The sequence below is a fragment of the Aulostomus chinensis genome, chromosome 22 (genome assembly GCF_037954235.1).
Source record: "Aulostomus chinensis isolate RoL2024-O1b breed Wild chromosome 22, RoL_Achi_v1.0, whole genome shotgun sequence".
In the NCBI taxonomy this organism is placed as follows: domain Eukaryota; kingdom Metazoa; phylum Chordata; class Actinopteri; order Syngnathiformes; family Aulostomidae; genus Aulostomus; species Aulostomus chinensis.
This window is the reverse complement of record NC_141341.1, coordinates 23,599,789-23,615,132: the sequence shown is the minus strand read 5'-3', so window position 1 is coordinate 23,615,132 and position 15,344 is coordinate 23,599,789. Positions and strand designations below refer to the sequence as shown.

The 15,344-nt window shown below is 38.4% G+C and overlaps 1 protein-coding gene across 1 annotated transcript in view; it reads left to right on the top strand.

Annotated features, from left to right (window-relative positions):
* The window catches only part of col22a1 (collagen, type XXII, alpha 1), a 74,336-nt gene that overhangs the window by 7,852 nt on the left and 51,140 nt on the right, over positions 1–15,344 (top strand). The window contains exons 4-5 of the mRNA XM_086192520.1: positions 1,769–1,849; positions 14,726–14,837. Of these exons, the coding sequence (XP_086048646.1) occupies positions 1,769–1,849; positions 14,726–14,837 (193 nt within the window). The remainder of the gene's footprint in view (positions 1–1,768; positions 1,850–14,725; positions 14,838–15,344) is intronic.

The following is a 15,344-nucleotide window of genomic DNA, read 5'->3' as shown; positions in this document are numbered from 1 at the left end:
TAACACTTCAATTTCATATTTATTAGAGCAATCAGTTGCTCAGTTGTACATTGTTACATTGTTGACCTGTAAATGCCATGACATGAAAGATATTGTGACATGGGTAACAGTATGACTTTAGGACTTTGCTTTATGGTATTGAAACTAATAGTTTGGGTACAGATCACACGACAATAATCATAATGCTGTATCCATTTTCTCTTGCCCAGGCCTACTGTTGCCATATACATTGGACCATAAAACCCACAAACCTGAACCACATACACAAATTCCGCTGGCAGAGATATTATCAGCTCATTTAATAGATATCATAGAGTGAAGCAGTATGACCTTGTGCCAACTTCTAATTTTCTAAGTATTGTATTTAGTTAATTCAGGGCAGTTGTATCATAACAAAATAAAAGTCCTCTTTTAAAATTCCACTTTCAACAGCAAGAATACTCTCTTTTACAGACCTTACCAACTGTCAATTGCCTCAAGCCAACTAGACCTTAACAATAAGTAAGTTTTAATTTAATGTGGATTGTCCCTCTTGGAAAAACAACCTGATAGGTTGCAAATGTTTGCGATAAAAATGGCCTATATTGACATTCAAGTGAAAGATGCAAACATCAAGCTGTGCCATTGAGACCCATGTTTAATCTGCTTTGCCTCTGGTGATGTTTGTGCCTTTTTTTTTTAATTGGACCCATGATCTTCCCTTTATCCAAATCAAGAGGGTTTTTTTTCTTATCCTAAACCTCACCATACCTTAACCCTACATGACACACCAACAAGTACTTAACGATTTATTTTATCATAACTATTGCATGGATTTTTTAAAAGCACTTGACAGTATATATTTGGTAAAACGTGCTCACAGGTCATATAGGTTGATGTGGGGCTAAAAGTTGTATCAGAGGGTCAGAAAGAATGGCTTTCAAGATCGTTTGGATCAGAGGGTTGTTTGGAGCATGATAAATTTGATGATACTGGTATACTGGTCAGTGCAGTATGCCCCATTTGAAGTGTTATAAAATGTTGTGATAATAAGTGATAAGATACATTTTATAGGCTGATAACATCCTTAAGGGGTAAAAACAATATCCCTTGGAAGTAGTTCTTTGCCAAAAAGTAATTTTAATAAAAAACTGCCTCTGAAAAAAGAAAACCTTTTCATGTCAAATTCCACTTCTGATAATAGCATAAACATAATCTAACATCTTCCTACAGTGAGAATATGTTTTGAACATCCAATCTCTAAACCTTTACATCTATTAAACTAAACAGGATGCGTGTCTTTAGAAATGGACTTGGCATCTTTACATGAACAGCAAATACCACTCTTGCCAGTTAATAAACTAAACCTGATGGTGTTGTCTTTCTCACCGTCATGATATAACCAAAATATGTGTGTTGAAATATGAAACTGTTACTTGCATCCTGGGCTTGTAGAGGTGCCACCTTTTCTGGCAAAACAACCTGCAGCCACCCACACACTAACATTTCCTCTACATTACGAGAGATGACAAGTTTTCCTTTGCTGATGCTTCTAAGATCACATATCAGTTCAATGTCTGTGTTTCGATGACATCACCTCTTCCTAAAACAATCCAACACTCTTTCCATCAAGCAGTCCATCGATCCTGGGAAAGTCTGCTTTTTGAAATAAAGCAAAAACAGATTTTACCCTGGAAAGCTACCATTGTTACCATTAAAAAAATGTTCTCTGCCTGGTTTCTAAAAAAAAGTCATCGTGCCTAAATGAAATACTGTCTTTTGTCTTCAGATGTACTGTGTCCAAACATGAAGGTTCAACCTGATCGGTTTAAGCCCAACAGCACCAGTTATGGTCTGGATGAGGTTCCAGGTAAGTACAAGCTGCTTTTTGTTGTTGAAGTTGTTGTTTTTTCTTCTTCAGTATCTACAAATGTTTAAAAGATTTTTCTCACATTTGCTCTCCATTTCTCACTGGTCATTGAATAAGATTTTTTTAATGACTGTCAAATCACTGTATTTTTTCCAGTGGGATTTCAGAAATTTATTTGAGAGAAATTTTAAGCAGTTGTCATAAAAGCTCAATGGAGATAATTCTCAATCTTTACCGACTATTCCTTTGTCAGTGGTAGAAGACTTGCTGCGCTAATCTATTCTACTGGTTGCCAGGTTGACACAGCTAACCACATATGGTTGGAGTTGGAATAGTGGTACTAAGACAGACAACACAACAAGCAAGGAATCTTTTGTGATGTTATCACACATTAGCAGTAACAACATGAACCTATCAGAGGGTAAAATTGATAACTTGTACAGTTGCTGTTGATAGGTCGCGAGCACAAGCATACTTGTCCAGTAGAAAAAAGGCGGTCTCGGTTTGGCTTCTCAGCATCTTTCATCTTTCAGCTTAGACTACCTTGGGAATGCTGAGGTAGTGGTCAGTCTCCTTTGTTGGTCTTAAAGTATTTCAGATGGATAACAGAATGAACCGTTATGTCTCAAGAGACATTTCTCTGGTTAACCTGACATCTGGGACTCCTAAGCTTTTGTGGTTACTGACAACACTTAAACAACATGTGATATCAATGTATTTGTGCTATTTGATCAGAGATTATTTGTGGTTTGTCAACCAACTTGATGGAATGTAAATATAATGTAACATGTTGGGCCTGATAATTAAAAAAAAATAATATTATCATATAATCATTCATATTTTTTTAGGTAAATTTAGACTTTCTTTCTGCATGTAAAACTTCTGTGGATGTACAGTATTATTTTTTATTTCTCGCACCTTTCAGTGAAAGTTTTATTAAGGTAATGAAGGACATTCAAATACAAATAATGAAGAATACTGCTGAAGTAATATACATAAGTAGTTAAAGTTTTTGAAAATTCTGCATTGTCCCTCTGATGAATATACTGTTTTATAGGATTCAGTCTTTAGATTGATTCTCATTAGCGTGTAAGCAGCATATTAACTGGTTTGGAGACTTTATTTGCATCATCAGGTGCACCACATAAATCTAAGGGTTGTCAGATGATTTATGGAAAACAAAAGAAGAAAAGAAATAATTCATGATATACAAATCTGTTTTGTTTTGGTTTTTTTTTTTTTTGGTCTTTGACATTTGCAAAGATATTTCCCCTCAGGAAAAAGAAAAACGCAACAACGCTGCATACAATGTGTCGAGGATAACTTCCTCTACCCTTCATCTCAAGATGAGGTGCATTTTGAATAGCATGCATTTATTGATTGATTAATATTGCAGCTTTTGATTTTAAATTTTACAAATGAAATGTTTATTTACATGTCATGAAATGTTTATTTACATGTCTTTATTGTGTGGGAAAATCCCACTTAAAAAACACTCCAAGCCGCAATCACATTTTTTATCTTGCACCCCCTAGTGGCAGCTTGCACATCCCCACGGGTTCACACCATACATTGGGAATCCCTGACCTAGCCTAATGTTCTTTGTGCCGAAACCTTACCACTCATCACATGTTCAGATATTGTGGTACTTGTACAGCAATGTCACAGTGTGACAGGAAATCAACCTACTTGCTTGATATTACATCATCTTTCATTGTTGCACTAAAGACAAATTATAGCACAAAGGCTTAATTTGATCTGCCCAAATCTACTTGCCAACACCACTAAAGCTCATCAGTCAGCATTTTATGTCTGACATGTAACATCGTCACGGGGAGGAGAGGACCAAAAGCATCTGCTAATAAAAGGTGTTGGAGGGCAGAGCCAGACCACCTTCCCCCGGATTCCAATCCAATGCTAATCTGCTAACCTAGCTAACCTCATGGTAGCCTCATCTTTTTTCTTTATTTGTTTTTTTTTATTTTTTGCAGCATAGACACCTTTATTTACCAGTAGACAGGCAGGAAACAAGGGACAGAGAGGCGGGTGTAACATGCAGCAAAGGACCTCCGGCCAGGGTCAGCTGCGTATGTGATATACGCTCTAACCACCTGAGCGAGTCTTGGTAGCCTCATCTTCAAATGAGAAATTCAAAATGAAAAGGAAAAGTAGGGATTATCAAGTTCAGAGATCTGACTATCCTCAAAAAAGGTGCTTCTTCATTAGGTAGTTCTATGTTTTCCAAATCCAGTGTTGAGTTACAAGTTTCTCAGAACTGTTGAATAGCGTTTTTCCAGAAATTTTGGATGTTGTCGTAAGAGTGTCTTTTGGGGATCCGAGTTCCTGTGTATGTTTCCCACCCACATCCATCACACTAAGAGAAAAAACAGATGTACACACGACTGTTTAGATTTCAGCATGGCTGGACTTTTCTTGCAAAAAGAAATGTCCAGAGGTGAAAATAGTGTTTTACAATATGTAGCTTTTTTTTTTTGTTTTCCACCTGATAATCATGGCCCAAACAAAGGGTCAAATGATTTGGATATGTTTTGGGCAGGAATCCATTTTTCCCCCCAAAAAACATAAATAGTGTTTCTTAAAAAAGTTTTAGAGTGGGCTGGAATCAATTCCCAACGCACAGGTTGAGGGCAGGGTAATTTGTGGACAGGTTTTGGGACTATAGGAGCTAACCAGAGCAGCTTAAGGACATTCACAGGCACAATGTACATGTTCTGCTAAGAGACTCCAGATAAATACTGTGGGCTCAAACCAAAGAAGTCTTTACTCAGAGGCTAAGAACTGACCCTCATCTGTCATTATTTTATATTCTTGCAATTGTATTCCATTCTATTTAGTAGTATAAGTTTTAAACTACAACCACAATTTAGAAATTTCAATTACAATTATCCTACAGAAACATATTTGCAAGCAAGAACGAGTGAAATAAAAATACTCATTGCAGATTTTGCTTCATTTATTATCATAAGAAATGGTATTTAAATAGAATGCTTAGAGATTGCATGAGATTAGGCACTTTGGAAAAAAGGTGCTTAATTTCCATAATCATATGAGATTGGTCATTCACAGGCTTGTATGGCTGTATACAAGAAGGTGTTAAATGTCATAATAATCCATCCTCAAGGTCACAATTTCCATTCTTCACTGGGGCTGATGAATTAATGCAAAAATAGCTCATCAAGACAACATTTTTTGAGGTCTGTTTGTTAACATGTTAACATCAGATGAACACATACCTGTTTTTATTATGTGACCAAGCTGCACTACTCTACACAAAAAGACAAACAAATGTTGCTGAAGAAGAGGAAGAGGCTACAGCAATTGTGCTGTATCACAGCCACTTGAGGAAAGAGACATGCTGCTTGATGCGTGTATGAAGCATGCCACAGTGAAACATAAAATCAAGTCAGCACACTCATGCTGGGATTATACTCCAAAACAGACGTATTAGCTATAAATCCTTGTCTTGCAGCTGTATTGATTGTGCTGTTTTCAAACAGCATCCACACTCAAGCCAGAGGCCAACCATATAATTCATAGCAATGTGTAAGCAACCACAGTCATGAATAAGTGGCGTTACACATCACACCAGCCAGAATTGCTCACCGTGATCAAAGGTGATTGGATTCATGAAGATGCGCAACTTGCTCCATGACCTTCCAACTGACAGAAACACTCACGTGTTCATTGAGACCAGGATTTTCAGGGAAAGTAAAGGTTTAACACACCGGCGTTCCCATATGTAAATCGCAAGACAGAGTTTTGTGTCTCTCAGCTGAATTCTACATTCAATCAGCAGAAGACTAATCAGTCATTTAGATCTGAGTCATCAGGAGATTTGGGTCATCAGAGAGTTGTGTATCTGTATCTGTATCTGTGTAGCTGTGGAGAGTATTCCTTGCTTCCTGATGACAGTGCCTTATTGTAGAATGGGTTGATTAAAAAGTACTGGACCTACAATTGAACCTTGGAGCCTCATTTCACTTCATAACTTTCTTAGGAAAAATCATCAATTGATAAAAGAACAATTCTGTTAGTAATGAAAGGTTTGAACCATGAAGTCCATACCAGAGAGAGACAGTGTGCAGTCTCTCTGAAAGTATGATCTACTGTCTTGAAAGCTGCACTTAGATCAAGTAGGACCAGTACACAAGCCCTTTCAGTTATCCAGATTGGACCTGAGGTCAGTTATGATCTTAATAAAAGCTGCCTGTACTGTGGTTGGTCCAAAAGTTAAACTGGATTTTTCATGCATCTTGTTTGATGTCATAAAATCATTTAGTCAATTAAGACTTTTTTTTCCTAAAACTTTAAAAGAAATATTTGATACTGGGCTATAGTTTTTAAGGATTTTTATATTTCTTCAGAGAGACCCCAATCTGAAGTAAATATTTAAAAATGTTCAGTAGATCTTCCCCACAAAACGTTATAAAATGACTCAAAAATGATGTAGGGATAGGATATTAAATTTAAATTGTGTAAAAGCCTTTAACCAGAACAAACTCTCCAATGTTTCATCATACAAGATCTGAGGTTCTTTGTTATAAAGATTAATACGTTGAAATTTTGATGTATTTTACTTCATCATGTCTGTTTTACTTCTGAAGTGCACTGCAGAGTCTTCACATCTGGAGATGGACACAATGTTCATGGCATTGTTGAACACTAGATTAATGATCAGTACTTAAGAAGAGGAATTTGGGATTATTGGGAAATCAGAGATTAGGTTGGAGACATGTTATTTCATGCAGTTTGTTTTATTGCTCGTAGAATTTTAACTGCTCTCAAAATGTTTGGTAACTGATGGCCAATTTATCCTTTCTCCATTTCCTACCTGCAATATAGCAGTTGCTTTTGAGTGTTTTTAGTTTCCTCATTTTTCTAGAGGTGTCATGAATTGGCTGCGACCCTCTTCAATGTTAGTGGAGTCACAGCATCAAGAGATGATTTTAATTTACCATGAAAACTGCTGAAAATAAATTCACATGATGATGATGGTAAACAACACGTTTGCAGCCACATAAGAAGTACAAAAGCATTTCCTGACAGTTTGACTTCAAATATACTGAAGAACAAGTAATCAATCAGGCCAACATCCATGACAGAGGATATACATGTTGACAAGGCATATCAGAGCTAATGTGAGATGTTTCTGATAAGTGGGCTGGGATACATGTTAAATAAATCCATACAGTTAAGTAAGTCATACAACTCAAAAGCAAATAGTTGATAGGATTGCTGGTCAACATGAATTTTGAAATCACCTAAAATAATTGTTTTATTGATATTGGAGTGGATGACAGTAATAAATTCTGACAAATATGATATAAATGTAGAGGAAATTTCAATGGTCTGGCTCAAGCATGGGGTCTTTCTGTGTGGTGTTTGCATGTTCTCCCTGTGCCTGCGTGGATTCTTTCTGGGCTTCCTCCCACAGTCCCAAGACATGCAAGGGGGGCTACATTAATTTGATACTCTAAATTGGTCCAAGGAGTGGCTGTGAGAGCGAATGGTTGTCTGTCTACATGTGTTGACCCTGTTATGGACTGGAGACCCATCTAGGGTTTATTGTTTACTGTTTATTAAGGATCCCCATTAGTCTCCACCTAAGTAGAGACTATTCTTCCTGGGGTCCAAGCAGAAAAAACATTACAAAACATCAATCATAAAATGCGGTACAATATTTCATGTACTGTCCATTCACCTTTTCAAGGTGTCCCAAGATGGGCTCTGCATGGCAGTGGCGTCCTCTTCCGTCAGGCCTAAACCTGCCGGCATACCAACAAGACACACAAATATCACAGACAAACTAAAAGCTTAGAAAATAAAATTGACATTAACATAAAAATAAAAATTGAAAAATAAAACAAGTTTGTCCTTCTAAAAGTGCCAAAAATAATAATAATAATAACAGGAAGCTAATTTAATAAGATTTCCTTTTTGGTAATTGCTTCTTTAAGCTTCCTTTTGAAGCCAGAGGTATCTCTGAATAGAGTCACATATGGAGGGAGCACCCGCCAATATGAAATGGCTCTGTATGTTACAGTTTTCTTGAGTGCATTAGTTTCAGGCGCAGGTAAAATAAAGTAACCACATTGTGCCTGCCTAGGATTATAACTATGTCTTTCATTTGCAGGTACTAGCTGTGAAAACAAACTGAATGGTTTCTGTGAAGAATACACATTGTTTAAAAACAGAATAAGGCTGCATGACAGTCTCTCCTCTACCCTCATCCATGACAGCCTGGCATGCATAGCAATCCACACTACTCCTAACAGAGCAGCGCAGTGCTAGTCTTGCCGCTTTGTTCTGAGCCAGCTGAAGCTTACAAATTTCCTGCTTTGATGCACTCGACCAGATCACAGGACAGTGGTCCAGATTTGACAAAACTAGAGACTGTATGACCAGTCGTCTTGTTGCATAATTTAGTAGATGAGCACTCTTTCTAATGGAATATATTCCGTTGCTCATTCTCACCACTGTATTTTTTATCTGGGTGGACCAAGAAAGTTTTTCATCGATGGTAACACCCAACAATTTCATTTCCCTAACTTGCTCTATAATGGATCCCTGCACAGAGAGGCTTATTTTTTTTATCTGTTCTTAGAGCATAGCTAGACGCCACAACCATACATTGTTTTTTTGACATTCAACTTCAGTTTATTTTCTGCAATCCATTCAGAAACCAGATTTAATTCTTGTTGAAGCACCTCATTAACATGTTCAATGCTCTCTGGCGATGCATACATAGTTGTGTCATCTGCATAAATGCCCATACCTGCATTTTTCAATACATATGGCAAATCATTTACAAAAATAGAGTAGAGAAGGGGGCCAAGACAACTTCCCTGCGGAATTTCACATGGAAGTGTCTCAACACGCGAGAGGGAGCCATTGAATATAACATATCGTTGCCTGTTCAGTAAGTAACCCTTCAATAAGTCAACAGCAGAATCTTTGAATCCATATGCAGATAATTTCATGCGTAGTAGCTCATGATCTATGATGTCAAAGGCTGCACTGAAATCTAAACACACTACCCCAACGACTGACTGAGTGTCAGTCTGTTTGAACCACTCATCAGTTAAGCATGTCAGTGCAGTGCTCGTGGAATAACCTGCTTTGTATGCATGCTGTAGGTCTGAGTTGATCTTGTTTCTTGCTAGATATTGCTGTATCTGCTTAAACATAATTCCCTCCAGAAGCTTGCTCAGGACAGGTATGATGCTGATTGGCCTACTGTTTGGACCTGTAAATGGCTCCCTACAGTTTTTTGACGGAGGAGTAACCTTTGCAACTTTCCACAAATCAGGATAAGCACATTCCTTGAGACATAGATTGAAAATATGGCATACAGACCTCGCAATTGATTTGGCTGATAACTGAAGCAATCTACCATCAATATTATCAGACCCGCATGGTTTATCACATTTAATTGTGTAGAGTAGCTTTTCCACAAGATCAACACTGATAGGCTTGAAATTAAATTCACAATCTTTACCACACATAATATTATTTTCTATTACGGCTTTGGACAGCGCACCACTCACAGGCAGCATTTCATTTCTTGGTGTGTTCACTTTACTGTGGAAATAATTATTAAAGTAGCTTGCAATGTCAGATGGTTTTGTAATGAAAACTCCATTTAGTTCAATAAATGACAGCGTTTTGGCCATTTTACTTCTACCCATAGCATCATTAAGTACCCTCCAAAGTTTTCTTTTTACTATCTCCATGTCACTCCTCAAATTTAGAACGATAGTAATATTTTTTCTTTTGTCCATTTAATTTGTTATTTTATTTTTTAGTGAGCGGTAGGCTTGCCGATCTGCTACATTACCTGACATGATTGCAGATTTCTTCAACAGGTCCCTCTCTCTCATCCCATGTCTCACTTCCTCGTCTAGCCAAGGTGCTTTAATTGATCTAACAGTGAGCTTCTTAATTGGACCATGTTTATCACACACTGCGGAAAACAAATACAAAAGGAGTCCAGAGCAACATTTACCTGCGTTTTCTCAAGCACAGTTTCCCAAGCAGTATTTCCTACATCAGAAATAAAATCATTTTCCAAAAAGGTTTTATATGTTCTTCTATGAATTACTCTAGGCCCTGCTTTCGGTACTTTTGTTTTCACATTTAAAGCAACAATATTGTGGTGAAGCCCACAGGTACAGACACAGCTTTAGAGCATTTTTCAAAACAATTTGTAAACAAATGATCAATACATGTGGACGTGACTGTTCCATCCTCATTGACATTAATTCTTGTGGGAACATCTATGACTTGAGATAAGCTGCATAATGTTGCTGCATTACTCAACTTCCTTTTTAATGCGCAGTTACTAGACAACCAGTCTATGTTCATATCACCCAGAATGTAGATATCATTGTCATTATCAGTTAGATTCTCCATCATTGTGCATATTCTACTCAGATAGTCAGCATTAGAGCATGGTGGCCTGTAACAACAGCATGTCAATATAGGTTTCAGATGTGGGATATGAACTTGGAGCCATAAGGCTTCTACTCCAATCATACCTAGATCTGTCCTTATTTTAGCTGGAATATGATTTTGAATATAAAAAGCGGTAACTCCCCCAGACCTGTCTCTGTCCAATCTAAATATATTATAACCCTGAATTGAAACAGCTGCATCCTCTGTGGCTTCCTCCAAGTGAGTTTCTGATACAGCCATAATATGAATATCATTTTTGTGTAAAATAGAGCATAACTCATGAACTTTGTTCTTTAAACTACAAATGTTAAAATGAGCAAAACTAAAGCCCTTTTTTGGTAATTTAATAGACGTTAAAAGTAAAAAAAACATAATAGGGTCTTTGCCTGAAGTACCCTCAGGCTCAGGCCCTAATAAAGAATAAAATAAAAATCAGAAGGCCCTCATCTCTGACTCCTATATACCACTCCTCTTCATTCAGGCTGGTGTGGAGGACAAGTGAGGGGGCGACGCAGCCCCTCGTTCCCTAAGTGGATGGGACACGAGGCGATCATATCTCAAGTAGGCAATGTCCCCTCTATACCATGCCATACCATTAAGTTTAGGCAGAAGCTCTCTCCTTTTCTGCCATACAGCCTCGGAAAAGTCCTCATTGATGTAAACCCCAGGGGCGGTCTTCTTCAGTTCCTTTCTATTCTTCAAGATTAGCTCTCTGTCCTTGAAGTTTAAGAACTTAACAACAATGGGACGCTTCTTGTCAGCTCCTCTCTCTGGATTACCACTGCGGTGAGCTCCCTCAATATGCATGGCTCCAGCATCCAGCTTTCATTTTTCAGAGATAAAGTTGCGAACTTTACCTTCTGTGTCAGCCCAGCTCTCCTTTGCTGATTCCTCGATGCCTTCAAAGATCAAATTATTTCTTCTTGACTAATTTTCGAGATATTCAGCCTTATTCTCCAATGTGACAAGACTGTAACAGATGGTGCGCATACCATTTTCCAGGGTGTTATGGTCACCAGCGAGTTTGGATACCTTGGCTTTAATGTCATTCACTTTGCGTTCGGTGTAGTGAAAGCTTGTCAGCTTTCTGACAGAAGCCATGGTGACCGGCTCAGCCTCTTCTTCAGCAGGGGTGGAGGCCTCTCTTTCATAGTCACCTTGTTGCTCTTGCCCTTCTTTCTTCCTCCTCCGGCCATCTTCTCTAGCTGTTTGCCTCTCCCTGGTCAAAGCTGGCTGCTGCCTGATGGTGGATGGCTGCTCCTGGGCCAGGGTGAATCCCGCCTCTCGCCCGAAAGGCAACTGGGATAGGCTCCAGCCCCCCCGCGACCCTCAACAGGATAAGTGGTAGAAAATGGATGGAATGGACTTGTGACCCCATAACTGTGAGCATGTTCACATAAACAGATAGGGAATACTGTTCAAACCTGCAGGCACACCTTGCCTCCCATCTCAGCACATGCCACTGCAAACTGAAGTATCCAATCAGTAGTAATTTGGCAGCAGAGTATATGAGTGTGTGCTTGTGATGAAAAGCAACAGCAGCACTTTCTAGTGTTGAGACATATCACATCCTCATCATTAAGCATGTGCTAAGTTCATGGTCACACCACTCTTTCAAACCAGGAATTTGGACAAACTTTAGATAAATGGCTTTCGTTTAATCTTGATCAGAGATACACCATTTTGCGGGATGTACTGTGAGCAGTACTTTCATCAAAATGATCATTCGTGTGGTATTTTGGTTGTCCTAAGTTTTGGTCCAGTAATTACATGAGGAAACCCTTTCTTTTAACCCCAAGCTACATCATTGTGCAAAAGAGCATAAATATACACTGCGTGGTTTATATTTTACATTTAGCTACAGTAGCATCGCCACAAATGAAATGGTACACCCAAGAGACACTAGTAACCATAATTACTTAAATCCTAAGAGTCACGATGTAAGTGTCATTTAGATAAGATATTGGCACAAAAGTAGATGATTATTGATTTCCCCCAGCATAGACAATTACAAAGTTATAATCGCAACTATTATTAGAGGCATAATTGGGCCTCACTTAGGCGGGATAGTCATCAGATGGATCTGAAGCTCCTTGACATAACAAAGATGTCTGGGGTTTTTCCCAACTGCAGCATGATTGTAACCGTGGCCTGTGCTCTTCACAAATACACTGTCAAACTTTCTTGAGATTTTTTAAGTGTGTGGTCAAGCACTTAGAGATTTTTTCAACCCACTAGAAAAACAGTAGTAGTTTATCATCACTACAGCAGCAGCTCCTGTGTGTGATTCTCTACAAGAAATGTCAAGGCTATTTGCTGCTGATTACAATTTGACAGCCTTGAGACCTTGCAGTTTGTGTCAGACTTGTATTTATTGTGGTTTGTCTTGTTGAACCCCTCGGTGCATGAAAGAGGAAGCAGTGTGTGGCTCTGTGTTAACTATCAAGTGCGCAAATGCACTGATCAAAAGAATGCTGTACATTTGCCTTTCCCAGTCAGTGAATTCATCTGGCTTTTCCCGCAGATCACTCCATTGGTTGCTTTTGTCTGTCCAAAATAACTTTTCGGGTTGATTATATGCTATCCACTGCCAGTCCAAATTATAGCTCTGTGCTGAGATGGCCCCCAAACAGCCACAGAAACGTTGCAGTGTGCGAGTGTGCAAGCATGAAGAGAGGGTGAAGGCCAGCAGAGCTCACAGCTGTGAGGCTTCCTCCAGAAACGCTTCAGCAATACTGATAGATGGTAAAACATCACTTCTGTCTGTAATAGCATACTTATGGGTCAAACTCTCGCCATTAATCACGTCACACTTTCACTTGCTGAGGTTTTACTTAGCAAAAGTGCCTATCGACTTGCTATGAGTATTTTCCTGCCGAGAAAAATTGTAGAAAACCTTAATGGGTTTGATTTTTACAACACATTTAGATATGGTAGGGATAATGAATGAGACTCTAGGCGTGGCTTCATCCAAATGAGAGAACAGTCAAGACCTGCCTGAAAGCATCTGGCTGTTTCTATAAAAAGTGTGCTGACGCAACATATGAATTGCAGTGAAATTGTAACTTTCGTTTTTCGAAAGCTATTCAGCCTCAGACTCAGCCAGAGGTTGTTTTTTTTATATGCAAACTAAAACAATTATCTCGTTCCTTTTTTGTACTTGATGACTGCTGTGAGCATGACATTACATTGCTAAAGTAATGTCAACATCACATGAACTTAAAAAAATTGTTTGTTACTTATTTACTAGAAAATGTAAAAAAAAACTGTTTTACAGATATGCTTGGAATAATTGTGTGCAACAAACTTCCTATGACAACAATACAGCAATTGTGAATGGCTTGTCGGCTAAATGAGAGTACAATAGTTGCTACAAACATTAAGGGCCGTGTTTAGGTGATGTATGGTCCCAGATGGTCATGGGGCGTGTTGAGCAGCATTTTGGTATTTAAAAGGCGTGTAATAAGAGTGCAAACCACAATGCACAGCACGATTTCTCTTTATTTATTTTTTTTACTCGAGAGTATCAGCATCAAAATTCCAGTATTGGCCTGGCTGTTGTGAAAAGTAATCTGAGCTCAAAGTAATCTGTTGCCCCTGGCTGCAATCTGAGCTACTTGAAAGTCAATGTGGCTGTGGCTAAATCCCCCCAGTTCTTCAATCTGTCTTGTTTTTAATGTTATTTTTTACCCTGTTGCTAATGCCACAGTGGCACAGCTTGCATGTCGCTCCACCTGTTTCAAGACTATTTCTGAAAGCATACTCTTAAGCTTTTGTAAGACTCTCAAATTACCGCCTTTATGCTCTGATGTATCCTTTTAAAGATTAGCACACTGGTTTTAGTATTCCCCCGGGAAACCTTACATTACAGAAATTTTGTTGCATTAATCGGCTCACTGGAATATATTTAGACTGTCTTGTATTGTTGACACTCTAATATGACAGTCAGCTCAGTTCATTCAACATAACCACAAGTTTTTAGTGCAGCATAACTGCTGTATAAGCTAAGATCGTGCTGTTATCACCATAGCTACAGTACTTGTTTGTTGTACAAGGGAGTGTCCTCTCTAAACCACCTAAATATGGTCTGTGGTTACACCACTTCAAATCACTTGCTGCAGGGCAACCACACACACACACACACACACACACACACACACACGCACACATTTTGCCACCGATGGTGCCCAGTTTTTCCTTTTACAGTAAATCTAACAAATGTTGAACGGCCACCACATGTTTCATTGGCTCAACAGTAAAATTTTTCCCTTTAAAGCCACAAACACAATGCTGCAGGGTGTGGAGAGACTGACCCCGGAGCAAAAGCAATACTCAAGTTGTGGTTATTTATGTGTGAGACTGATGTAAGTCCAACTAGGCTGTTTTACTGTTTTACTGCAGGGTTTGACCTGATGGAGTACTTCAGTGTGAAAGATATTCTGGGAACCAGAGCTGATGAGGGCCAAAGTGCTTACGTCCGCCTTGGCACCATGCCTATTGTCCAACAAACAGAGTAAGTTACCAACAAGTTATACTGCAAAAAATTACACTCTCCATAATTCATATTAGTACTTAATTCAGAGGGGTGACCAGTGATTTGCCATTTTATGGTAGGTCAATATTGACTAAAATTTAATTTGGACACAGTGCCCCTATTCACAAGGAAATGATGGGGTAATAACTCCTGCATTGAAGTGAATTATTTTTTTTAAAAAGGGAGAAAAAGACTCTTAATAAGGAGGAAATTTATGATTTTAGGGGTTTTGGACTATTCATGTCCCAGTACATTCCTTTGTTAAAATGATGAACATATATAGTTAAATATGGCAGTCTGAGAGACCAATAAGAAAATATATCCAGTGCTGAATTATCTTTCCAATTTACAGTTCTACAACTCCATGGAATACAAAATTTGCTATGTGAATTTTTTTGTTGTTGTTTTTGCCAGGAGATACTATTAAGAACATGGGAAAATGGAGCATTTCAGCTTCTTGTGGAAAACAAAACAAAAAATCTTTAC